This window comes from Zymoseptoria tritici, chromosome 8 (genome assembly GCF_000219625.1).
Source record: "Zymoseptoria tritici IPO323 chromosome 8, whole genome shotgun sequence".
Lineage (NCBI taxonomy): Eukaryota > Fungi > Ascomycota > Dothideomycetes > Mycosphaerellales > Mycosphaerellaceae > Zymoseptoria > Zymoseptoria tritici.
Window position 1 is genome coordinate 2206635 of NC_018211.1, and position 24186 is coordinate 2230820.

At 55.5% G+C, this 24186-nt stretch overlaps 5 protein-coding genes across 5 annotated transcripts; 3 read left to right on the forward strand and 2 right to left on the reverse strand.

Moving 5' to 3' along the window:
* Nucleotides 1-908: 908 nt before the first annotated feature.
* On the forward strand, nt 909-3446 carry ERG7 (ERG7, lanosterol synthase; the record flags this gene model as incomplete). Its single annotated transcript, XM_003850140.1, has 4 exons — nt 909-1159; nt 1212-3083; nt 3148-3284; nt 3347-3446. 4 exons carry the CDS (start codon nt 959-961, stop codon nt 3444-3446), a joined length of 2310 nt encoding a protein of 769 aa, XP_003850188.1.
* A 1823-nt stretch (nt 3447-5269) lies between these two features.
* On the forward strand, nt 5270-8495 carry MYCGRDRAFT_101108 (RNA binding zinc finger protein, RanBP2-type; the record flags this gene model as incomplete). The annotated part of the gene is made up of 5 exons (XM_003850141.1): nt 5270-5336; nt 5418-5611; nt 5696-6487; nt 6803-7508; nt 7590-8495. 5 exons carry the CDS (start codon nt 5270-5272, stop codon nt 7859-7861), a joined length of 2031 nt encoding a protein of 676 aa, XP_003850189.1.
* A 189-nt stretch (nt 8496-8684) lies between these two features.
* Nucleotides 8685-13634, forward strand: MYCGRDRAFT_95456 (uncharacterized protein; the record flags this gene model as incomplete). Its single annotated transcript, XM_003850142.1, has 1 exon — nt 8685-13634. The coding sequence occupies one exon, from the start codon at nt 8685-8687 to the stop codon at nt 13632-13634; it is 4950 nt and encodes a 1649-aa protein (XP_003850190.1).
* Nucleotides 13635-17915: 4281 nt separating this feature from the next.
* MYCGRDRAFT_62049 (uncharacterized protein) lies at nt 17916-19854 on the reverse strand (the record flags this gene model as incomplete). Its single annotated transcript, XM_003850165.1, has 2 exons — nt 17916-19477; nt 19538-19854. 2 exons carry the CDS (start codon nt 19760-19762, stop codon nt 18068-18070), a joined length of 1635 nt encoding a protein of 544 aa, XP_003850213.1.
* Nucleotides 19855-21798: 1944 nt separating this feature from the next.
* On the reverse strand, nt 21799-23736 carry MYCGRDRAFT_110632 (AMP-extracellular domain-containing protein; the record flags this gene model as incomplete). The annotated part of the gene is made up of 3 exons (XM_003850164.1): nt 21799-21895; nt 21982-23149; nt 23202-23736. The coding sequence occupies 3 exons, from the start codon at nt 23734-23736 to the stop codon at nt 21799-21801; spliced, it is 1800 nt and encodes a 599-aa protein (XP_003850212.1).
* Nucleotides 23737-24186: the final 450 nt, after the last annotated feature.

Sequence of the window (24186 nt, forward strand, 5' to 3'; positions counted from 1 at the left end):
TGATAACCGCGATTAGTCGCGATACGGAGGCTTAGGATACTATGTAGGAAGCTCTGACTACTACTATATAGATAAGACACAAGAATTACGTTTAGGACAGCGCGTGGAGGGGAGGCTAGGGATAAGGCTAGATAACGGACGTAATACTAGAGATGCTAGGCGGACGACCTAGAATCTATAGCCCGCCTAAGTTAACAACCCGTTTATAACGCGGCCAGCGCCTCGTAGCACAGCGCCGTCGACTTATCGCAACACGGGATAGCATCCCCGTATCGAGACTATAGCAACTTAGTCGAGTATACGCAGTCGCTCTAGCCGACGACTAAGAGCTTATTAACTACTATTAACGAAGTAGAACCTAGCGGATTAGCAGAGCAGGGCGGCAGCGATTAAGGCTAAGGAGGAACGCGCGCGGCAGCGTCTTGCTATAGCGGACAAATAACATAGTACTAGCGACAGATATAGGGGCGCAATAGACATAGGCATAGTAATTTTAAGCTTTTGGCATAAGAATCTAGCTACGATACTAGTTAGAAACTAATACCCCTACTACGCACGACAGCGATAGAATTACAGTATGATTTTTACAGCAGTGTAATTAGATCGACATACAGCTTCTTATATATACCTTAATTATGCGATAAAAGTGGTTTTGAATTTTCGATGTCGCGGCGCTGCACAGCATCACCTAAAAACGCTGCTAGGCCCTCAGACCCTCTCAGGCGAGGCGCTCGAAGAGGTTAGTGCTCGCCAAGAGGGTCTGTGCTTCTGAGACTATAAACCTTGATGATCCGGCAAGCGCCAGCCGGGAAAGTCTAACCGTTCCTGCATTGTGGTACGATTGATTGATGTTCAAGACACAATCCCTCCTCATTTAACGTCTCTCAATCACATCAATTATTCATGCTCGGACGGCAGAGGGGAAGACGCAGCCAGCCCTCGCAATCTGTCGCCAACAATGCCTTCTCGTCTCCGTGACCGAGGCATCTCTGCATCAGGAGTGGACTTGGCGACAGTCAAGGATCCCTCGACGGATCATACACGATGGCGACTCGAAGACGACAATGGCCGACAGACCTGGCATTATTTGACATCTGATCAAGACGTCAAAAAGTGGCCTCAAACCACGGCCGACAAATACCACCTTGGCCTCGACACGGTATGCAAAATTGTACTGCTGGGCGGGCAGGGGATGTTGATGCACGTTACAGGGCCTGCCAACCTTTCCTAAAGCCAAAACTCCTCTCGAGGCAGCAGAGAACGGTCTTAGATTCTTCTCCAAGCTACAGCTCCCCTCCGGCCAATGGGCTTGCGAATATGGCGGGCCAATGTTCCTCCTCCCTGGCCTGGTCATTACCTCATACGTGACGAACATGCCATTTACTCAGGCAGAGCAAACCGAGATCATCCGATACATATTCAGCATCCAAGCCATCGGCGACAAGAACGATGGCGCCGGCGGTTGGGGCTTACACGTCGAAGGCAACTCCTCCGTGTTCGGCACTGCGATGAACTACACGGCTCTTCGACTACTTGGAGTGCCTGAATCAGATCCGCGAATGCGCAAAGCACGACATTGTCTGTACGGTCTTGGAGGTGCCATCAATGGTCCACATTGGGCGAAGTGGTGGCTTTCCGTGCTGGGAGTCATGCAGTGGGATATTGTCAACCCCGTGCCTCCAGAATTCTGGTTACTGCCAGATTGGATTCCAATCTCACCCTGGCGCTGGTGGATTCATATGCGTCAGGTCTACCTACCAATGAGCTACATCTGGTCGAAGCAATGGTCATATCCCAAGGCCGACTCGGATCCACTTATCCGAGCTTTACGACAGGAGCTGTTCACGGCGCCTCACGAGGAGATCGCTTGGTCGAGATATCGAAATGCCATCAGTCCGGCGGACAACTACCACCCAAAGACCTGGGTGTTGAATCTGATCAATTGGATTCTGGTGTTGATATGGATCCCGTTCCTGAGAACCAACTACCTGATCAAGAAGGCCGAAGCATTCGCGTGGAAGCTGATTCAAATCGAGGATGCCAATACCGACTATGCTTGCCTGGCTCCTGTCAACGCACCTATGAATCTTCTGGCTTGCTTCATCACCGAAGGACCAGAAGCCAAGTCTGTGCACGAACACCGAAGACGTCTGGCGGACTATCTATTCATGTCGCAGAACGGTATGATGGCAAACGGGACGAACGGCGTGCAGAATTGGGACACTGCATTCCTGATCCAAGCGGTCGTCGAGTCTGGTCTGGCACACAAACCGGAGCACAAAAAGACCCTCCTCAGAGCGATGGAGTTCCTGGAAAGCCAACAATTCCTCGAGCACGTCCAAGGATACGAGACCTCAAAACTATACTCCGATCCTCCCACCTCCAAAGTCGGACCAGAATTCGGATACCGCCATCCTCGCCGCGGCGCCTGGGGTTTCAGCAATCGCACACAAGGCTATACCGTGTCAGACTGCACAGCCGAAGCCGTCAAGTCGACCATGATGCTCCAAACCATGCCCGACCTTGTAGACCCCACTAAAAAAGCCTACCCGCAAATTCTCTCCGACCAGCGCGTTAAATGGGCCATTGACATCCTCCTCACCATGCAGAACAAAAACGGTTCGTGCAGTTCCTACGAACTCCAGCGTGGAAGTGAGTACCTGGAATATCTCAACGCGGCGGAAGTTTTCGGCCGCATCATGGTCGAGTATGGATATCCCGAATGCACGACCGCTTGTGTCACCACCCTCCATCTCTTCAAGGAGAAATACCCCTCCTACCGCGCCGCTGAAATTGATGTCTTCATCCGCCGGGCGGTGGAGTGGATCCGTTCCGACCAGCGCGCTGACGGATCTTGGTATGGAAGTTGGGCCATCTGCTTCACGTACGCGGGTATGTTCGCGCTCGAGAGTTTACGAACGCAAGGCGAGACGTATGCGAATAGTGAGAGGGTGCGGAGGGCGTGTCAATTCTTTCTGGATCGTGTGAATGAAGATGGAGGCTGGGGCGAGTCGTATAAGAGCTGCGAGACGGGGATGTGGAGTCCGCACCCGCAAGGCTCGCAGGTGGTGCAGACCGCTTGGGTGAGTATCTGAATATGAGTTGGTGGAGTGATGTGGTGACTTTGCTGACTAAAGGGTGGTGTAGGTCATCATCGCGTTACTCGAAGCTGAATTTCCGGAGCGGGAACCGATTGAACGGGCGGTGCGGTTGTTGATGCGTCGACAGCAGGCGAATGGGGAGTGGTTGCAGGAGGGGATTGAGGGGGTGTTTAATAAGAGCTGGTGAGTATTCCCGTGCGACCTTGCGGGGTTTGAGGGAATGGGGTTTATTGACGTTTGAATAGCATGATTTCTTACCCGAACTATAAGTTTATTTTCCCGATCAAGGCGTTGGGGATGTTTGGGAGGAAGTTTGGGGATGTGCGGATGGATGGGACGGGTTGAGGAGGTGGGAGAGGTGCAAGCGGGACTGTGATAGCCACATCTATCATGCCAACGGCAGTAACTCGAGATGAGTGAACGCTGCTCTCATGACTGGGCAGACGACTGCGACTTCTACGGGAGTATCTGAGGAGGCGAGAGGAGTTCAATCTGCACTGCACATATCCACAATTGTATTGTGCCATCCAGCCACAGCAACTCGAGACAAAATGCCACTCTCATGAATTACTGGGCACGACTTCCGACTCCCAGAACCTAGACTACCCGAACCGAGTCCCTCCGCCGCTCCGAACGTTCATGCAATCAATGCACAGCCGTGCTTCGGACAGATGCACACGAATGCATATGCACCACGACGCACGAGCGGCCACTTCGTCGGCGACCTCATTTGCCTTGCATTGCTGTTGGATTGTCCTCGCCTCCGTTGGGCGATGCAGACATGATGATGATGATGATGATGATGATGATGATGATGATGATGATGTACAGAGCTTTCTACTTGATACGTACAGCCGCCCACAAGCCGAGAGAATGCAACGTCGTACAGCTCCACGAGAACGGAGAGCACGTGGAACCTCTTGCACATCCCTGCGTTTAGGGAGATGTCCGTTCCGTCTCCATGTGCGTCCACGTGCTGCTGGTGGTGGGTGTGGCGGCCGCGTGGTGCGAGCCTCGAGGGAGAGAGAGAGAAGTTAGAACGTGATGGGAAATGTAGGAGGCATCCTTTATCCCACAGCGGACCCTTTGGAGCTTCGGTTGAGGCTACGATTACGCATTGACGTCTTCCACTCAGCACATCTCGGTTATCAAGAATTCACATCCCGGTGAACCGCTTCAGGGCTTCCTCGGGGAAAGGTTGCCGGAATTCGTGAGCTTTCGTTTGATGAGTGTCCACTATTGATTGGATCGCATGGAGTGCTATGCGCCAAGTTGACAGGGAGGGAGGAGGGCGAGTGGAGTGATGAGGCGAAGGGGATGTGAGATCCTTGAAGGCTTTGGTGGAGACGGTCAGTCTTGTTGGTTTGGAGGTCGACAGTGAGATGGGTGAGTCGTGATGCGAAGACATTGATACAGTGAGTATGGCGCTCTCGCATACAGCCTTGTTCATGATGTGAATGTCTGCCAATACCTGAGGTGGAGTTCGTCCTCGGGAGGTGTTTGTAGTCGAGGTCTTGATTGATATCGGCATGCATAACCGACATCGAGGGGCACTAGCTCCCTCCCGTCCCGCCAAAGCAAGCAGGCCTCCGAAACAGTAGAGCTCCAAGTCTGAAATTCGAGAATGATCAACGATCAACGAGCTTCACCACCACACAACACCAACATTCGAATTTGGTGGTGCTTGTCACTGTCACTCCGCCTGTCCGACAACGTCGCCTGCCACGCATTGCCTTGCTATTGTCACCGCCCACCGCGACTACATCACTCACTTACCGCGTGTGTCGCGTTGTGTCAATACTGACGTCCGCATCCCAGACAATTCTCCTTAAATTCGACTCGACCTACTCGAACTAGTATTGCTAGCGAGCTCCGCTGCCCGAGACACGACCGCAGCTCGCTCGTGGATCCTCCCACATCCCAGAAGCTCCAGCTTTCGCCGCCAGCTCCCGTCCAACCACCATTCTCTCCCTCACACACTGTTGTGTCCCGCCCACACACCTCGCGACCTCCGCCGACCTCACATTCGTCCCGCATTCGACCGGCGTTCGGAGTCTGTTACAGGGTTAGGAAAGCAACGCTAGGAGAGCTTTGCCGGGAACGTTGCACGACGAGACAAGAGACGGCACATTCGAGGCTATACTTTCACTCCCTCATCCACATCCATCATGGCCACTCCCACACAACCTCAGCAATACGGCGGCGGGAACCCATATCCCACACCGGCATCGCAAAGTGGCGCTCCCTCCGGCCAGCAGCAGCAACAGCAGCAGCAATCCGCGTACCCGTCGGAACGAACGGCCTCGTCCGCCCCAGCTCCATACCAGCAGCAAAATCAGCAGACCCAGCAGCAACAGCAGCAGGGACCCGCTCCGGCGCAATTCGAGAAATACTGCATCATTCACATCGCCACCACGTGTGACGAGCATGGCGTCTACGTGACCAAGGACAGCGCCGAAGTCATCGAGATTGGCTGGGTCGTGGTCGATGCTCAAAACCCCGAGCGGGAGGTATGTCCGGCCATGTGTTTCAGCTTCAGTAGCACACACGCACGTTCGGAATCGTCTTTGCTAACATATCCCTTCTCCACACAGCTGCACCGCCAGTCCGTTCTGGTTAGGCCAGTCAACACTCCCATTACACCTCTCTGCACCTCGCTCACCACCTTGACCTGGGAGCATGTTAAGAACGCCGGCACATTTCGCGACGCCATCAACACCTTCGACGCCTACGCTTCGGAGAACCTCGTCCCGAAAGAGGCCGGTCCTGGTGCCAACCCGACCTTCGCTTTCGTCACTCTCACTCCTTGGGATCTACGTGTGCAGCTCCCTCGTGAAGCTCGCGACAAGAACGTGGTCCTCCCTCCATACCTTCAACATCCCGTCCTCTTCGGCCTTCGTGGAGAGTACCAGCTGTTCCAGTCTCACCACCCGGAAACGCTCGCTTTCAGCTCTACCAGCTTGTCCTCCATCTGCGCAGGTCTGGAAGTTGAAGAAGTACGTTCGTCTGGCAAGGTCACCGGCGGTCTCCCATTCCACCTTCAGGCACTCGCTCCGTCCTCTCCACGCAGAGCACTCGAGGAAGCACTCACTCTGACTCGCTGCCTGAACTCACTCGTCACGAAATCGCGACCATCAAACACCAGCTCCGGCACTCCCGACGTGCTCCAACGTCCGATTGACGCCCGCAGTGACGTTCGTGCCTTCCTCGGCGAGAGAAGCAAGGTCCTGCATCTGAGCGGACTGCCCCACGACACAACTCAGAGTGAGCTTGAGAGCTGGTTCACGCAATTTGGAGGTCGTCCCATCGCTTTCTGGACGCTGCGTACTCCCGAAGGTGGCAAGCCGAGTGGAAGTGGATTCGTCGTCTTTGGATCCCACGAAGAGGTGAGTTTGAATTCCCTGCATGTTGAGACCTTCCACGTTGCCCCAGTTGGACGAGAGTGAATGACGGCGATTGGCATGGAGTGTCGATGGGCATTGGAGTGATTCCGCAGAGTGAGCTCTCACTCCCGGTCTCCGTCCTTCCATCAACACCAACCACGCCATCGCTGTCATTCGCCTCGCCATGAGCTACCACAACCGCTTCGAGAGCATCGATGCTCTCCAGCAGTTCATTGACAAAATCGTGCGCTCTTGCCTTGCTCCTCGCTGAACTACTCATCATCACCATTACAACGCTAACCTCAATGTGACATACAGGCCGCCGAATCGCTCAGCATGAACGGACGCGCTCTGAACGACCGCGCGATCGAGGTCGCTCCTTCGTCGGCTCGCGTGCTCGATCGCGCCGCGCACTCGCAGCCACCAGGTGGACCGCCTCTTCTCACTCCTTTCCCGCCATCAAAGAACCGCCCACGTCCAGGTGACTGGACTTGCCCCAGCTGTGGGTTCAGCAACTTCCAGCGTCGCACGGCGTGCTTCCGGTGCTCATTTCCCGCCATGGGAGCTTCTGGTCCGGATCCTTACAGCCAACCATATGGCGGTATGCAACCACCTGCCTACGGCGGTGGCAACTATGGCCACCCTGGCATGATGCAAGGCCATATGCATGGCGGAAACCAGTATGGAGGTGGCATGGGCGGCATGGGCGGCGGATCCAGCGGTCGCGGTGGCATCGTTCCATTCCGTGCCGGTGATTGGAAGTGCGGCAATGAGGGCTGCGGCTACCACAACTTCGCCAAGAACGTGTCGTGCTTACGCTGCGGCGCCTCTCGCAGCAACGCCGCTGTCGTCGCTGAGAGCGGCATGACGAGCTTCCCGGGCAACAGCTATGGCGGTCCACCACCCAACATGCCGATGCAGTCGATGGATTCCAGCTCGTACGGCGGCATGCAGCAGCCTTCCGGTGGCTATGGCGGTAGCGGAATGGGCGGTCCTCCAGGCGGCTTCGGCGGTCAATCCTTCGGTCCTCCTTCCACCTACGCTCTTCCTTCTGGCATCGCGGCTCCCAGCCCATACGGACCATACTCGCAGATGGGCGGCCAAGGCGGCATGCACTCTCAGCAAGGTGGCTTCGACTCCCGCACCGAGCAGGCTTTCAACAACCACGGCAGCCACGGTCCTCAGCAGGGCGGTCCACCAGGCGGCTACTCGAACGGCGGATACGGCAATACTGGTGGCTACGGAGGCGGTCCTGGAGGCAACGATGGTTCTGGAGATCCATTCTCTTTCCTGTCCTCAGGCATGGGCCAGCTCGGCATCAACGATGGAGGAGACAACCGCCGCAACGGACAAGGAGGCGCCAAGTCTCCTCAATAGGTCGAGCAGCTTGTCACCACAGAAGGAGACGATTTTGACTACCTCTACGCATGGAGGATCTTTTGGAAAAAGGGACGCGCTGTCGTCACTGGCCCGGTGATCACCACACAATGGAAGGAAAGCAAGAACATTTGACACACACAAAAACACAAACAAACATATGGGAATTGGTTGCAACACGACTGGCAACGCACATGGTAGAATCAAGGAAAGGGGGGGTTGCGTTAGCGTCGGCGCTGGGAACAAAAAGGATCATCATGCTGATGTGTGGTCTGTGATTTCAATAAGACTGGAATATGGCAAACGGGGGCCGGGGTTGTCGGGCATCGGGCAGACTGTGTGGTTGAATGCTTTAGCGATGGCGTCGGGGTTGTTGTTGTTGCATACTGGAGAGGAGTGAATGCGGTCGTTGTTTCTCGTAAGAGGCGAGAGGAAAAGATCTGGACTGCCGCGCAAAGGGAGGCGGGTCGGCAGAAGTGGCTGGCTGGCAAGATTGTTTCGCTTTTTAAGCTCTCGAGGATGGTGTCTGAATGCTGAGAGAACTTTTGTGTTTCGTATTGTGTCTTTGTTCTTGAGCTGATCTGGGCTGGAGGTCTGAACAGTGAGCATTGGTGGCAATATGTCGATCTCACTCACTTCTCGCTCCATTGTACAGTCCAGTCTACCTCGCATGTTACTTCCAGATGCTCCCTGATCGAGCTCTTTCGTCACCGGAGTGGAGTGAAGTGAGTGAACTTTCGTCACTTCCTCTCGTGATTCTTCCAATTTACACTTTCCTAGCGCGCCATTCTCGCGCTAGCGCACGTTCGACCCCGCGTCACCCATGCATGGAATCTCTCCAACGCGAAGCACCTTGCCTCGTGGAAATCTGACCTGTCGCAAAACGATCACCTCCACCGCCAACAATTGTGACCTGTCGCTTTTCCTTGCACTCCACACGCGCGCGCCTCGCGACAAGCAGTTGACAAGGATCATGGCGTCCATAGTCGAGTCGGAGAATAGTCTGGGCGAGACGCAGGTGGCGCATCTGGAGATGATGAAGAGGAAGTTGATGGGACTTGACAAGGACGGCGAAGAGGATGAGGAGCAGAGCAGAGGGCCTACGATTCCTGACTCCATGGGCCAGGACGGCAACTCACTACCACCCGCACGATCCTCGACCACATCCAATCGACCCCGGAAGACGACTTCCTCGCCAAAGAAAGCTCCACCGCGATTCGCTTCCTCTGCTTCGGCGCCGAAGGCTGAGATGGAAGCTATGGTTCAAGATGCGACGCCCCGCAGCACGCTCAATGGCGTAGCGAAGGCGGCGTCGTTTGGAGGTCCACCGGCCAGTGCCTTTCCCAATGGCGACACCCAGTCGCAAGACTCGCAGGTTTATGAAGCATATCGCGAGTCTATACGCCGGGAGTCGGAAGAGGATATCACGCCGGTGAGGAGGGTGAGGTCTGCGTCGCCGAATACGTTGGGCACGAATGTAGATGGCGATGAGGATGGTGTGCCTGAGCGCACGCCGCGCACGTTGATGCAGCAAGAGTCGGGGTATGTGGATTTGGAGGGATTCCTACAAGGAAGGGATGTTTCGCCGGTGAATTCGACACAAGGCTTTGAGGAGTTGTTGGACGAAGATCAGAGTCCGGAGACACAAATCCATGCGCCGCCTGCGAGGACTTCTTCGAATGGAGGGATGCCGCAGACGCCTGCTGGCTTGCCAGAAGGACAGCAGGGGGAAGCTATGACTTCGATAACCACTGGTCCCAAGTACTCCCAGCTGTTTCCGAAGGCAGACCTCATGGGCCAGTCTCAGGCTTTCCATCAGACGCAGGAGGCATCCTCGCCGTTTCCTAGTGGTCCACCTTCCGACCCGGCTATGACGAGGCCGTCGCCTAATCATGTCGCTTCGTCGCCGATGAGGGGATTTTCGTCGCCGGTGCAGGCGAGGGCGACATTGAAGAGGCCGGCGGCTTCGATGAGTGAGCCGAGGGGGGAGTATACCAGTATGCGAGATTCACAGGAGAGAAGAGCTGCGCGGCTTAGAGCAGAGCAGGAGAAGCAAGATCTGGAGGAGAGTGATAGCGAGGATGATACGCAGACGAGGAGATACCGCGATCGCATGACGAGGAGAGCGCTGAGCGAACAGGCTATGCGCGCTACTGCCAACGTGAGGGTTATGAGGCCGTCATATGGGCAGAGTGCTACGAAGTCTACGAGGAAGACAGGACACCCGATTGATCTGACGACGCCTGGGACGGTGGCACGGGTTAGGTGGGAGGAGGACTTGATTGAGGATGAAGAGGAGGTTGAGGAGGATGGTGAGACCCAGGTTGAGCTGCCGAATGGTGGGGAGGATCGAGAGGAAGATATGGACGATGATGCGGCGCCGGAAGCGAATGACGATGATGAATATGATGAGCTCCAACAGACGGTTTTGCGGAGTCAGAGTAATCATCAGGAAGAAGAGGATGAGGATGGCAGTGTTGTCGAGGATGATGAGGAACATCCCACGGCGGAAAACGACGAGCTGCAGGACACACAACGTCCTGAGGATGATGAGGACGAACAAGTGGATCAACGAGCTCAGGATGGCCCAGCAGCGACTCAGCGATCCACCATCGCCGACTCCCAACCTACTGGTCAAGATCCACCTCATTCTGCTCCGCAGCAATCGACACATCATTCTTCCATGGCGTCTTTTGTCCCAGGCTCTCAGTATACCGGCAAGACAAGCGAGGAGCAGGCGTTCCTCAAGTCTTCACGGCCAAGTCAGACGCGAGTTCCGGCCTCGCCGTTTGTCACAGAAGAGAGCGAGGAGAAGCTTCCAAGCAGTCCTCCTCTCGCAGCTGGAGTTGATAGCAACGTCAGCACGGCCGACGACTCTGCTGAAGCGTCCCTCGCGCGGCAGAATCTTCTCAATCAATTCCAACGTGGAGAACCGCAAGCAACAGGAGACTCTGCAAATTCAATAAGGCAGCAAGAAATCCCGGACAGCGACCTCCCAGAACAGCAAACATCCTCCCACGCAAACAAGGACGACTCCCGCATTGCTTCAAATGAAGACGAAGAGTCCCAGAACCGCTTGCTCTACTCTACCGCCCGCACCCACGTCTCCGCATCCGCATCCGCCGTATCTCCCGTCAAACCCTCCCAACCGCCATCTCTCCTTCATCAAGCTTCATCTTACTCCCCTCTCAAAGCTTTCCGTCAAGCCAACCCGGCAAGCCAGCAATCCCGCCACCTCTCCCAGCAGAGCACGATGTCACCACGACAAGCTGTCGGCGTGCGACGATTTGGTGACATGACGAGGGGTGGAAGTGTCATGAGGAGTTTCGAGGAAGATGACATGGACCTTGAGGGCATCATGGATGGCGTTATGACTACTGATGATAAGGCTTTCATGAAGATCATGTCTAGTCCGAAGAAGGGACGTGGGTCGTCGCAGAGGAAGAATGGCGGGAACGCGGATGTTAAGATGAACGAGGCTGAAGGTTACACCTCTGGACTTTCGGATCCGCCGCAACAGGAGTCTGAAGGGCAAGAAATGACGATTCCGGAGTCAGAGCATGGTCTTGTGATCCCAGCGCCGCTGCCGGCTGCGAGGGAGAAGAAAGTGCTGAGGGATAGTCCCAGCAAGGCGAATAAGCTCCCTACTCCTCCTACGGCGGATGAGCTGGATGAGGAGAAGGGCTTGACGCCGGAGAGTGCTTTGAGGCGGGAGCGCGAGGGGTCGAGACATGTTTCGCAGCTTATTGATCAGCGCGGTGTGGCTGTGAATAAGAAGCCGCGGCCGAAAGCGGTTGTGTATGGGAGAAAGGGAGGGCGGTTTGAGAAGAACCCTGCCAAGAAGGGAAGGAAGGCGAGGAGGGTTGTGAGTGATGACGAGGAGGAGGAAGGATTGGGTGTGGTTCAGGAGACGATGGAAAAGGAGAAGCGGGATGAGGTTGTTGATGAAGTCAATCGGAGTGATAAGACGCCTCCGCCTGCTGAGCGAGTGCATGATGCTGGAGGCGTTGAGAACGCCGAGCAGGCTGAGCAAGAAGCCGAGAAGGATCAAGCTGAGCGAGATGAGGCGGCGAAGGAGCAAGACGAACAAGCTGCTACGGAGCCCACGACCACCGGCAGTGCATCCGCTCCAGACCGCATTTGGGCGCTCTTCAAGGGCACCTACAACCACTTCTACCCAGCCACCTGGCTCAGCAGCTCGCTCGACGGACAGACTTACAGAATCCGCTTCGACGACACGACGGTCACCGACATCGAGACTCAGCATGTTCGTCGACTGGAGCTGCAAGTTGGAGATCTGCTTCGTGTGGACAACAAAGGTATGCGCAAGCTGACGTACAGAGTTGTTGGACATGGCGAGCTGGCTGCTACGAAGGAAGTGCGTGCGCTGGGGACGGACGATCAAGGTCGCGCTTCGGTCAAAGTCGTGGCTAAAGCTAGTCGAGCGAGCACAGCAGGTGAGGAGGTGGATGAGGATTCTGCGGAGACTCAGGATGTGCCGATCAATCAGCTCTATCTCACGCATTCGATGTGGAAGGCTTACAAGGATCGTTACTTTACGCCTCCCAACGCCGTCGCACTCGTGGGAGGCCTGGCGCAAGGCCGATCTCGCCTCTCCACCCCTTCTTCGGGCGTCCAGACTCCTGCTATTGATGGAGTGTCACCCACACGTTCTCTCCGCGGCGCGACCAACACCGCATCCACCAAGCGCAGCAAATTCACTCACTCCCATCTCCGCGATACCCCTCTCGCTTCATCGTCCGACGCACTGGGAAACCCGACCCAACTCTTCGCCAACATGGCTTTCGCAATCACCTACGTCTCTTCCGCAGACGAAAAGTCCGCCGTCATGGACGCCATCATCCGCCATGGCGGTACAATACTCGAAGAAGGCTTCGCGGAACTGTTCGACATCCCCGACCTCTCCTCCTCCGCCACAACACCTTCCACATCCGAGACAGATCCCGCCGCTCACCAGACTCTCCGACTGAAACCTCAATTCTCCTCTCTGCGCTTCGTCGCCCTCATCGCAGACCGCCACTCCCGTCGAGCGAAGTACATGCAAGCCCTCGCTCTCGGGCTCCCTGCCCTTTCTGGCAGATGGGTGCTCGACTGCCTCGACCCAAACCGCAACGGTTCGATCGAGAAGGCCGGGGTGAAGGCGGGCGTGCTTCCGTGGGAGAGATATATGTTGCCAGCGGGGGAGAGCTCGTACCTCTCCGGCGCGATAAGGTCGCGTACGGGAGGTCCGGTGTCTTCGGATCTGGAAGGCGGGACGTTGAAGGGCATGATTGAGGCGAGGCCGAGGTTGTTGAGGGATGAGGGGGTGCTGATTGTTGCGTCGCCGCCGCCGAGTGGAGTCAAGGAGAGTGGACCGTGGGAGCGGACGAAGACGTTTGTCTTCCTTACTTTGGCCATTGGAGCGGGACGAGTTCGGAGGGTTGACGATCTGGGTTCTGCTGCGGAGCTGCTCGGGAGGAATGGAGTTGAGGAGGTGAAAGAAGGGTGGGGATGGGTTTATGTTGCTGGAGACGTGGAGGAGTCGTATGACACTCTCGTTGGCGCTGCGTCGTCTGGTCAGGGGAAAGGTGGTGGGAGGAAGAGGAAGCGAGTCGTTGAGGATGTTGGGCGGAAAGGCGAGGATGGGAGGGAGAGGAAGATGATCAAGGATGGGTGTACGGGGAAAGTGTTGGGGGTGGATGATGGGCGGTGTCGGGTTGTGGGGGATGAGTTTGTTATTCAGAGCTTGATTTTGGGGGGGTTGGTGGATTGAGATTGGGATGGGAGTGCGAATTACCAGGAGAGGAGATTCGCGGCGGGAGCGTGGTGTGTGTGAGGGGGAGGCACTGCGCTGCGAGGAACCAGATGTGAGACTCAGGGGGGTGGGATGAGATACCCCCTTTATCGAGACGATGTGCATGCGAACGCAAATGACAGATCCATTTTGCAGGTTTGCGCACTTTCTCCAACGAACCGCCCTCTGAAGGGGCATGTCCCATAACGATGGCTTGAATATGCGCAGTATTTGCGGCAAGCAGACGAGCTTCAGCATCGCATGGTTATGCACGCCGTACAGAACACGCGGTCCTTTACGCCCTCCGATCTGGCCGATAGCTTAGCTACGGTAGCGGGCTCAAAGTTGGCTTAGTCAGCGGCTGAGATCATTCGGATTCCCGTGCTGCAGGCTGGACCGGGTCTTCAACTTGACCACGACTTGTCCAACATATTCCGATCGACTACAGACCGTGCCAGAGAGCTGGGTAGTCGATGCTGCTGCTCGAGGTCAGCGTAGGTCTCCCTTTTTTTTACGTTAATGGAAGATTGAATAGAACACAGTCTATCCGAGATGGGACCACGAGCTCAATGTCCAGACCGTAAACCTCGAACTCGGTCCGCGAATGAAGCTCAAAATCTACCAATCGAACAATAATATATTGCAGCTAGGGATGGTTCTGTAGGGAATGTTTCCTACGTAGCCTACGTAGGCTACGAATAGGCTACGTAGGGAACGACGGTTTCCTACGCTAAGGCCCGTCTGTTTTTCGTTAGGGTTAGGTTTGTTTCTTCTCTAGGGTTCGGGTTTAGGTAAGGGAAGGCAGCGACAACGACGATAGACAGAGGGCAGCGACGTATATAAAAATTAGCAGGGCAGATACCGCGTATATAGCGATAAATGCAAGCCTAGATTCGTAGCATTTACACACCTAGAAGGCACGCAGTCGATAAAAACAGCATGTACGATGCTTTTTAAACCTCGAAAAGGTCGTTTCTACTTTTACAGACACGAGATATATGCATTTCTAGCTAAGCTCTAGCGAAACAGAAATTCTCGGATAACCTCGGACTTTTCCGTAGGCTACGATTCCCTACGTAGGATTAGCCATCCCTAATTGCAGCGCATCTACGATCCTAGTCAGCACTTGCGGCAGCACGGATGGTGAAAAAGCCGTCTTCCGATGCACGCTCTTCGAGACCAGACTCCGTCGACGCCCGTGACATGGTTGATGAGGCTCCGCCACAATGAAAACGGGACTTCGATGGCAATATTCCATGCAAAGCTCGTCACGAAGATCGTCATGCCGCTGGAGCCTGGGATAGCTGGCACGGGAGAACTTTGGACATTCTACACTGGAAGGCAGTGACGCTATATTACAAGGTATACCCTCATTTGATACGGCGCAAAAATAAATGGCTCGACCGGACGTCTCGGGACTTTGTGCGGGGATTGAACCAACACACGCTGCTCATGATGAACATATAATAATCCCTCCACGGATCTCCATTTTCTGCTTTCTTTTCCTTCCATCAAGCGATTGATCCGATCTTCACAAACCCGCTTCAGACCTCGACCAGGACAAACTTTGCACCAAACACAAAACCAAAACAATACCATCTCCGAAAATGAAGCTCTCCACCACCATCCTCCTCATGGCCACCACCCTGGTCACGACCGTCGCCGCCGGCGACGGCTACCTCTACTCCTGCACCATCGGCGCAGACCAACAGAAAGATCTCTGCCACGCCCAAGGTGGCAGAACGGTACGTTCCAGACATGCATGACACTGTTGCAAAATGAGACGGATCCAAAAAGAAGAGAGACTGTTGCTGACCTCTTGTTTTGTTCAAACGCAGACCTCCGATAGCACCGGCCAGACGTGCTGCTTCCCGAAGGCAAACCGCGACGCTTACGTCAAGGGTTGCGAGTGTTGTTTTAACCCTTACGCGTTCGGTGGGCCGGAGTGTACCGTGGCGGGCCAAGAGGGAGGACCACCCAACCCTTAGCTGATGGTCCGAGGGAGGGAGGGATGGTCTGTGGGACGGACGGATGGAGGGACGGACGTGGATTGGGAGGATCGGGAGGATGGATGGATGGTTCCTGGGAGATCGGTGGACTCGGCTTGGGAGTGAGGATTGGACGGAGGGAGAACGCAACGGAGGGAAAGGGAGTTCGCCCGACTCGCATCCAAACCAGCTGCCGGCGACTCAATACAGTGGCTGCACTCTTCTCAATCCGCTCTCTTTCTTACTTGGCTTCTTGTTTCTCGAGGGGTTTTGCGTCTCTTCCCTTTTACTGCTGACTTCCATTCCGGATTGCCTCTCTTTCTCCGTTGACTTTCAGATCGCGATTGAACTCTTCTTAACCATCTTACGCAGGACTTTCTTTTCCTCTCTTTTCTTCGCAGCCTGACGTCCAATTCATGTTTGACAGTGATTCCTCTTCTTCTTACACCAGACTCTTCTTCTCCGCAGTCTTCGTTCCTCCGTCAGCCTCCTTTCTTACTTTACTCCTTTCCTTACCCTCTCTCCTCTTCACCTGAATCTCTTCCTCCCTCGACTCCCACCTTCCACACTCTGCCTCAGTCCATACAACCTCCAAACCTGACCTATCCCGAACTTCTCAGTCCCTTCCGCCACACATCACTCCAAATCATTGAACCGACGAGGTCTGGAGTAGAACCGCCGCTCCACCCTTCCCTTCATAGCTCGACCGCCAGGGTCACAAGACGCCCGCCTATGTGCTTCATCTGTCAACTAAAAGAGGCAAGGTTGCAGCCGAGTGTAGAGATTCTCCAAACGTGCGGGATCATACTTCCAATTTCCCCAGGACCCGCCGCCGTGAGCAAGTTAGGAGAAGACAGACATACTGCCCTTCCAATATTGGCGGAGAGAGAACGGCTGAGGGACGGAAGTGTGGTCTCAAAAAAACTCTCCCATCTATTCTATCCTCAACGCTGCACAATCGTATGCCGTGACGCCTCGAACAACAAACTTGTCGCTCTCCGCCCTTCACCAAATCCACCCAAACCCCGCGATTAACAACAGGATACTCTCCTCCCCTAAAACCCTCTCCTCCCCCCACCTTACTCCCCCTCAACCCTGCCCCGTCCATCTCGTCCATCTCCACCCCCCCCCCCCCCCCCCCCCCCCCCCCCCCAACCCAGGAGGCGCCAGAAGTCGACATTCTCCGCCTCCACTTCGCCCTTCAGCGAGCCTCGCCCCTCAAAACGCGACAACGTCCATTCCAGCATATCTTCAGGACAGGACTCCTCTTCTTCTTAAATTTCCCTTTCCCTTTCCCTTTTCGCTCTTCCTCATCTTAGCATCAGTCATGTCCCTTTCCGTACCGCAGTTTTTGAAAAGAGTGCGACAAAGTTACAAAGGGTGCGACTTTCCTCTTATCATACGCTGTCACACGACAGGTCGAGGGGAGGAGATGGCGGTGTTTTGTCCGTTCGACTTCAGTCACGAGACCCACGATGCGGCGGAGAGGGTGGTGAGGGTGGTGAGGGTGGTGAGTGTTCGTGAGTCGCCGTGAGATGTTTGTAGGTCATTTGCCGAGGGAGGATTGATGGCTGTGGTAGCCAAGTAGGCGAGATGGTTGATGGCGTTTGAGGAATTGGCGGTGAGGGATGTGTTTTTGAAGGATGAGGAGGGGATTCTGAGGTGTGTATTGTCGTTTGGTGTGTATGTATCCCCAAACCCAAGACATCTCGACCCAAAAGAACGATGAAAAATAACAACCACCGACATTCTCAACAGCATGATGGGATCGATGTCGGGTTGGAAAGCGTTATACACCTTCAGCGAACGGATACTCTCCAGCATCAGCGGGAGTAAACACTGACTGTGGTGAGGAGAGATGTCATCGATCCATCCTCTTACACGGTAGTGGTGGCGAGGAGTCGAGGACGGACGGAAGATCGTGGGTCTCATATATTACTGATCCAGGGATTTCGATTCGGCCATGGTCTTGCTGGAAGAGTCTTAGTTACTCGTTCGCTCATTCTTCGGCGGTCCTGTCATGCAGTGTCAGTAAACAGTGGAAGTGGATCGATCGCGTTAAGAATGAGAAGGAGACAGCTTGACAGCGCACCATATCGTTCGTGCTAGGACAGTGAAGCGGAAGAATGTCATCGTCGTGGACCAAATCCCCGCTCTATCCTCGCTCGCAACGAAGAAGCCTAGAAACAGCGAACGAAGAGCGATGAGGCCTATCAAACGAGGAGGAGCAAAGCATCAAAACAGCGAGCATCACAGTCCCGCCTGCAGTCCATAAAAAAGGCTGTCATACACAAGTCCACAGCAATAGATATGTTACGGTATCCTCGCACAAGGTAGATAGATTGGTATCCATATTTTCCATCCCACATCCCCCCAACAATGAATAACACCTCTCCTCCTTCCCCTCACATCCACAAGCAACATCTAATGATCCTCCTCAATATTAATCACCGTCTGCGGCCACTTCCTCGGATTCACCTTCCGCTCGAACAAGATATCAATCTCCCGGTACGATCTCCCCTTGAATTCGGGCAGGAAAAAGTACGCCACGACGAAACACGCGAATCCCGTGCCGCCCCAGACGTACCCACACTTGCCACCCAAGTTCGCGCCGTCGGGGTTGAGCATCCACGACGCGAGGAAGATGCAGGGGATGTTGACGAGGTAGTAGGCGCCGCGGCCGATGCCGGTGGTGAGAGGGCGGAGACGGATGGAGGAGGTCTCGCCGATGATGGCGTAGGAGACGGGGGCCGGGCCGAGGGTGAAGAGGACGGAGACGGCGAGGCCGAGGGATGCTTGGGCGAGGGAGGCGGCGGTTTTGGCGGAGTCGGAGGACACGGGCACGGAGGCGGCGACGCCGAGCATGATGAGGAGGAAGGTATTGAAGGCGGAACCCCAGACGTAGATGGGACGGCGGCCGATGTAGGTCGTCAGGACCCAGGAGAGCATGACGAAGATCATTTGCAGGGCGGAGGTGATGAGGCCGAGGGCGAAGGCGAGGTTGACGTTGATGCCGGCTTGGCGGAAGAAGTAGACGGCTTGGTTGGCGATGAGGTTACCCGTCAGGTTCTGGGCGGCGTAGACGCCGCAGACGATGAGCGTGCGGTAGAGGTTGACGCCTTTGAAGAGTTCGAGGAGGTTGGGCTCGGAATTGTTGGCTTCGAGCTCGATGGTGCGACGCATCATGGCGACGTTTTCGTGGTTGGTTTTGGGGTCTTTCTTTCCGAGTCGGCCGACGGCTTTGGCGGCTTCTTCGAATTTGCCCTTGCGGGTGAGCCACCAGGGAGATTCGGGAGCGAGGAAGATGAGGATGGCGAGTGGGGTGGGGAACATCCACTGCAGAGCGATGGGGACGCGGTACGCGGTTTGGGTGTCGAGGCCGTTGTAGTTGTATGTCACACCCTGCACGATGATGGCGCCGATGGCCCAGAACATCTGCAACATTTGCGTGGCGGGCGCGCGGAGTGCGATGGGTACGATCTCGGAGCAGTAGGCGGGGGAGTTGGCGATGAAGACACCCCATGGGATACCCTCGAGGATCTGAGCCGCCAACATGACCTTGAGCGAGTTGGCAAAGTAGAAGACGAAGATGAAGGCGTTGAGCAGCATCAGGTTGGAGATGAAGGCCCATCGGTAGCCGATGCGAGAGGTGATGGGACCGGCGATGACCACACCGATGATGGCGCCGACGGGACCACCCATTTGAAGGGCGGATTGCCAGGAGGTCTGAATCACGTATTCGTCCTCGGCGGCGTTGTAGACTCCGTAGCGGTTGGCAAAGGCGGGGAGAGCGATGAAGTTGCCCATGAGGAAGACGCAGTACGCTTCCATGATCTGTGTGTTGAGGTCAGCAGGGAGTTTTTCCTTGAGCGTCTCTTGCAATGCAGTACTCACAATGGTGCAGGAAAAGACAAAGGCCCACAGCGAGGCCATGGGGTATGCCTTGACGGCGGCGAGCACGCCCATGCGCAACTCGACACCCTCTGCTTCGTAGGCATCGGTCAGGAGATCGGTGCGGCGGGTCTTTTCGTCTGAGTCGTAGGCGTTCTCGACCTGAATCTGGTGGCCCTTGGTCTCGAGGTCGTCGGGCAGACCGCCCGTGTTGGCTGGGTAGGCCATGTTGAATGTGGTCGAGGGAGATAGGGAGGGAGGGAGGGGAGGGAAGTGAGGTCGCTCTTCTCGATGAGGAGGGAACAGGAGGAGAGATGAACAAAGAAATGTTCGTGCGACCAGAAGTGGAAGGGACAAGGGGGGGAAAGCAGTGCAGCAATGGATGCAGGCATGTCCCTCGTCTTATAGTCAGATCTGATCACACGCACCACGCGGAGGATCCATGCACTGCACCAACCTTGCCGCTGTTTCTTTCTCCTCTCTCCACACTCATGGCGAACTCTCTCCACCTCCCCCATTTAGCCAACGCCGTCTGCACTGAAACTCTGGTGCCTCGTCCCATTCGCTGGCACGGCACGTGGACATCCGGGGAATACGATCAGTCATCTCAGACATCCAATCATCTCCCCTCAATCCACGGCAAGTGGAGGACCAGGAATCCCTTCCAGACCCCGGATTTCGCTCCCCAGGGCAGCTCCCCACACTGCTCTAGTTCTACCCCACATGGCTCGTTGTTCCCATGTGGCTTAGCTTCCAATAGTGGAGGTTGTCCCAATTCAGCCGCCACTCCGGCAAAATACAAGATCAGACGGAAACTGAGGTTCCACCAACCTCGCCGTGATCTGGGCTAAACCGAGCGGGCTAATCGTCGGCCGTCCAGTGAGGGAGTGCTGGGAAGGGAGCTGCTGCTTGTTTCGCCGCGCCCAGATTTCTTGTTCGGCCATAAGCTTTCGCTCGCTTTGTCGATGCGGCTGGAATGTGGTGTTTGCAGATTTTGGGCAGCATGTCGTGCACGTGGAATGTCGCTGGGTGCATGACCGTAGTGGCCCAGCTGCAAAGCACGCCTCGCACACGATGACTGGCCTTGGAGTGTGTATCCGATGCAGGAGTGCGGGCGGAATGGACAGCAGCGAGCAAAACCCGTCTAGACCGCGCGGAGAGCTGCAGTCTTCGACAGGGATGTAGCCAGTGTCGGAAGCATGCCTCCAAGCGAAATGGTGTGGCCCTCAGCGCATATCTCTCGGCATTGGTCGTTTCACTCTTCAAGTAGCGACTCTATCCGTCTTCAAATCCAATATACCAATCCTTTGATGCGATGGATTCTTCGTAGCTGACAGGTTCGGCTCTCATCAAGCGGATCAACACGGCGGACAGTCGTTTCGAGCATCACCTCGGTGCCGACTCCACGGACGAATTTGAGCTTCCTACTCATCAGTCGTAGTCTCCTCACCACGGAACAATCGCCACGAATCTTAATGTCCGTTTCAATCGTGAGCCGCGGAATGTTCAGCATGGTTCAAGTGAAGAGAAAGCCACAGTCGAATTCCCCCCGCTTCTTCTCGACAAACAAACTTCTTCAAATCCGTCCGGACGGAAACGCCTCCGGAATATCTCTCACATCCAACGACCGCATTTCCCGCCCAGAAGGAACTCAATGTCCTCCCGCCTGAACATAATCAGCACCGGCCAGAACCTCCGGACACAACGGGTTGAACAAAACGCGCGGGTGATGATTGAGCGCAAACATTTCGAGAAAAAAAAAAATCCGTGACGCTGAACGTTTGATGAATGAATGACTGTGGGTAAACCCTAAAGATTCCACAACCCCAAGGACGAGGAACCAATGCAAGCTCACTAACCAAACCGTCCGGGACTACTCTTGACAGGACAAATCGCGGGCCAGTCGGCAAATGCAGACGTGTATGGGTGAGATATGGATGCACACATTCAAGTGCTGCAGGCGTATAGGTCAATCGGCAAGACAGCGTACGCTGTACGGTGAAGGCACGAGTGCATGCGCTCACTGCACGGCGGCAATGTCGCCCAACCCTACTGCCGCTGTGTGCATGCGATACTCCTCGGCGCCATCCAGGAGGAATTACGGACCTAGAACTTTTCCACCTTGATTTCATCACTTAGGAGAAGCGAGAAAGATTTCTGTCTCCGTTCATCGAGGCCATCGAGAAAACGTCCACGGGGAGAGATTCCTCCATTTCTTTCTGGCCGCTTGTGAATACAGTGACGTAGAAACGGAGCTGGGCTCTTCACTTGACGCTTTTGGAAGAGTTCCGTTGCATGGGGTTCGTGGCGCCGTGGTAAAGAGGAATGTATCGCGAGCGGTCCTTACTATTGCCTGCCATTCTGCAGATGCGAGGCATTTCTCAGCTCGCTCCGACACATAGCTAGACTCTTGAATGTTGATTCCTTCAGACCTTCGCGACTCTTACACCAAAGCCAAAGTCCCATCCCTCCGAAAGACCCCCTCAACCCCACTCACCTCCACCTTCCCCCCAACAACACTCTTCCCCAGCACCACAATCCTGCCCCTCGGCTCCTCCTTCCCCACACCATCATCCGTCCCATCCCCACTCACCAATTTCACCTCAACACAACTCAACGGCACGCCGAAATGTCCATGACCCGTCCCATCTTCCGCACGATAGTCGAAGACATTCGTTTGTGAAATTGCGCCCGCGACAGAAGGTGCAGAGAGAGCATGCACGATCCGCGCGCGCGTGAATATTCTCAGGTCGGAGAGCATATTCGACGTTAAAACGGGTTCGCCCGCTCCGATTCTCGTGGCGGTGAAGATGAGGCGTAGTTTTCCCGGTTGGATGGTGCTCGATGAGGGGGCGAGGAATCTGAACAGGAGGTTATCCGTCGGCATGCGGCCCGCGGATACGGTTTGGGATTGGGAGTATTTTCCGAATTTCTGCAGACTGGATGTGATGCCTGCTGTTTCTTTGAGGTGTAGTGCGGAGAGGGTTTCTGGGGAGGCGATGATGACGGTTGGGGCGATTCCTCGGGTTGCGAGAGAGATTTCGACGCCGGGTGCGGCGACGGAGGTTAAAGCGAGGCTGGTGTGTGTGTAGAGTGCTGCGAGGGTGTGGGTGAAGGTGTAGGTTTCGTTGAGAGGGGAGGCGGGGAGGAGGAGATCGGCGGAGGAGAGGCGTTGGCGGGTGGGGAGGGCGGTGAGGAGGGAGGCGATTGCTGCGACGAGGTTGGATTGTGTGAAGGTTGTGATTGTCGGTGGGAGGGAGATGTCGGTGGGTTGGGAGACGACGATGAGGTCGGGTGGGGTCTCTCCTGGTGTGTTGGCAGGGAGGGAGGAGGGTTTGCCCTTCTGCGCTTCCACGAGGTCGTGCCATACGTTGACGCTCAGACGGGAGGATGCAGATTGTGATGTCCCGGACCAGTCCATGTGCTTGCTCGTCTTCTCCACCACCCATGTGAGCTGCTTGAGGGTTGGGCATTGCTTCGCAACGGCGTCGAGAGGAAGTGTTCCAGCTGCAGCGACCAGACCATCCGCTCCAGTCGTCTTGAGCAGCTCGTAGACCTTCTCGTGGGGAATATTAAACGGCAATAGCACAGGCGTGATACCGTAGAATGTGCAAGCTGTCAATCCGTCAGCCTCGAACAAACACATGGTATCCTCACACCAACTCACCAAACACCGCCTCCAAAAACTCCACACTATTCGGCAAATACACCGCCACCTTCCCGCACCCTCCTTCCTTCCAGCTCCTCCCCAGCACTCCAATCTCCCCACTCATCTCCCCCAAATCATGTTCCACAACCTCGCTCTTGCCAAACACACTCATCACCACTCCCTTTGGCACACTCTTCCCCTCTCCTCCCTCCTCTCCACCTCTACAAACCTCCCTCCACACATCCCTCAAGTCCCCATCCTTCCCACCCGCCCATCGCGGCGCTCCCGGTTCTTTGACATTCAACCCCGAGCGGAGAGGGTAGCCGTGGGGCGACTCCGGACTGCGGTAGATTGCGCTTTCGTTGCGGGCGCGGACGGGCGAGGGGATGGATTGCCGGGCCAGGAGGAGGGGGTGGGTGTCCGGTTCGGAGGGGAAGAGGATGGGTGTGAGGAGGATAAGGGCGAGGAAGAGGGCGAGGAGGGTGGTGGAGAGGGACCAGTCGGCGAGGAGGGCGGTGAGTTTTGCGTCGATTGTGGCGAGGGTGGTGGACATTGTGAGGGGTTGTTATGTTGGGGAGTGGATCATTGAGCGAAAGGAATCGGAGGCTGTTGAAGCTGAGGTGACAAGGTGAGAGCTGATGTGGAGCGTTTCGTCACCGTTGAAAAGTGGTAGATATCGCCCGCCGTAGAGACGGGTTCACAACGACCACGGAAAGGTGCAACGTCCGAGACATCCCAGTCAACCTTCTGCTGACTTCACTGCACGTTCGTATGGGGAGCCAGACACTTGTTTGTCCATGAGGCGATAATTGTTGGAACCAGTCTGTTGGTGGAGTGTTGCGTTGCGATGCGAACTAATCTCACTGCGACTCCTTACACAAGCAGACCGGAGCGGAAGATCGACGAGCACATCACCGAGCCAGAGGCGTCTCTCGGGCTGTCAACTCCACGTATTGCGGTGCAAGACAGTCCTTGAAGGCAGATCAGCACATATCATCAACAC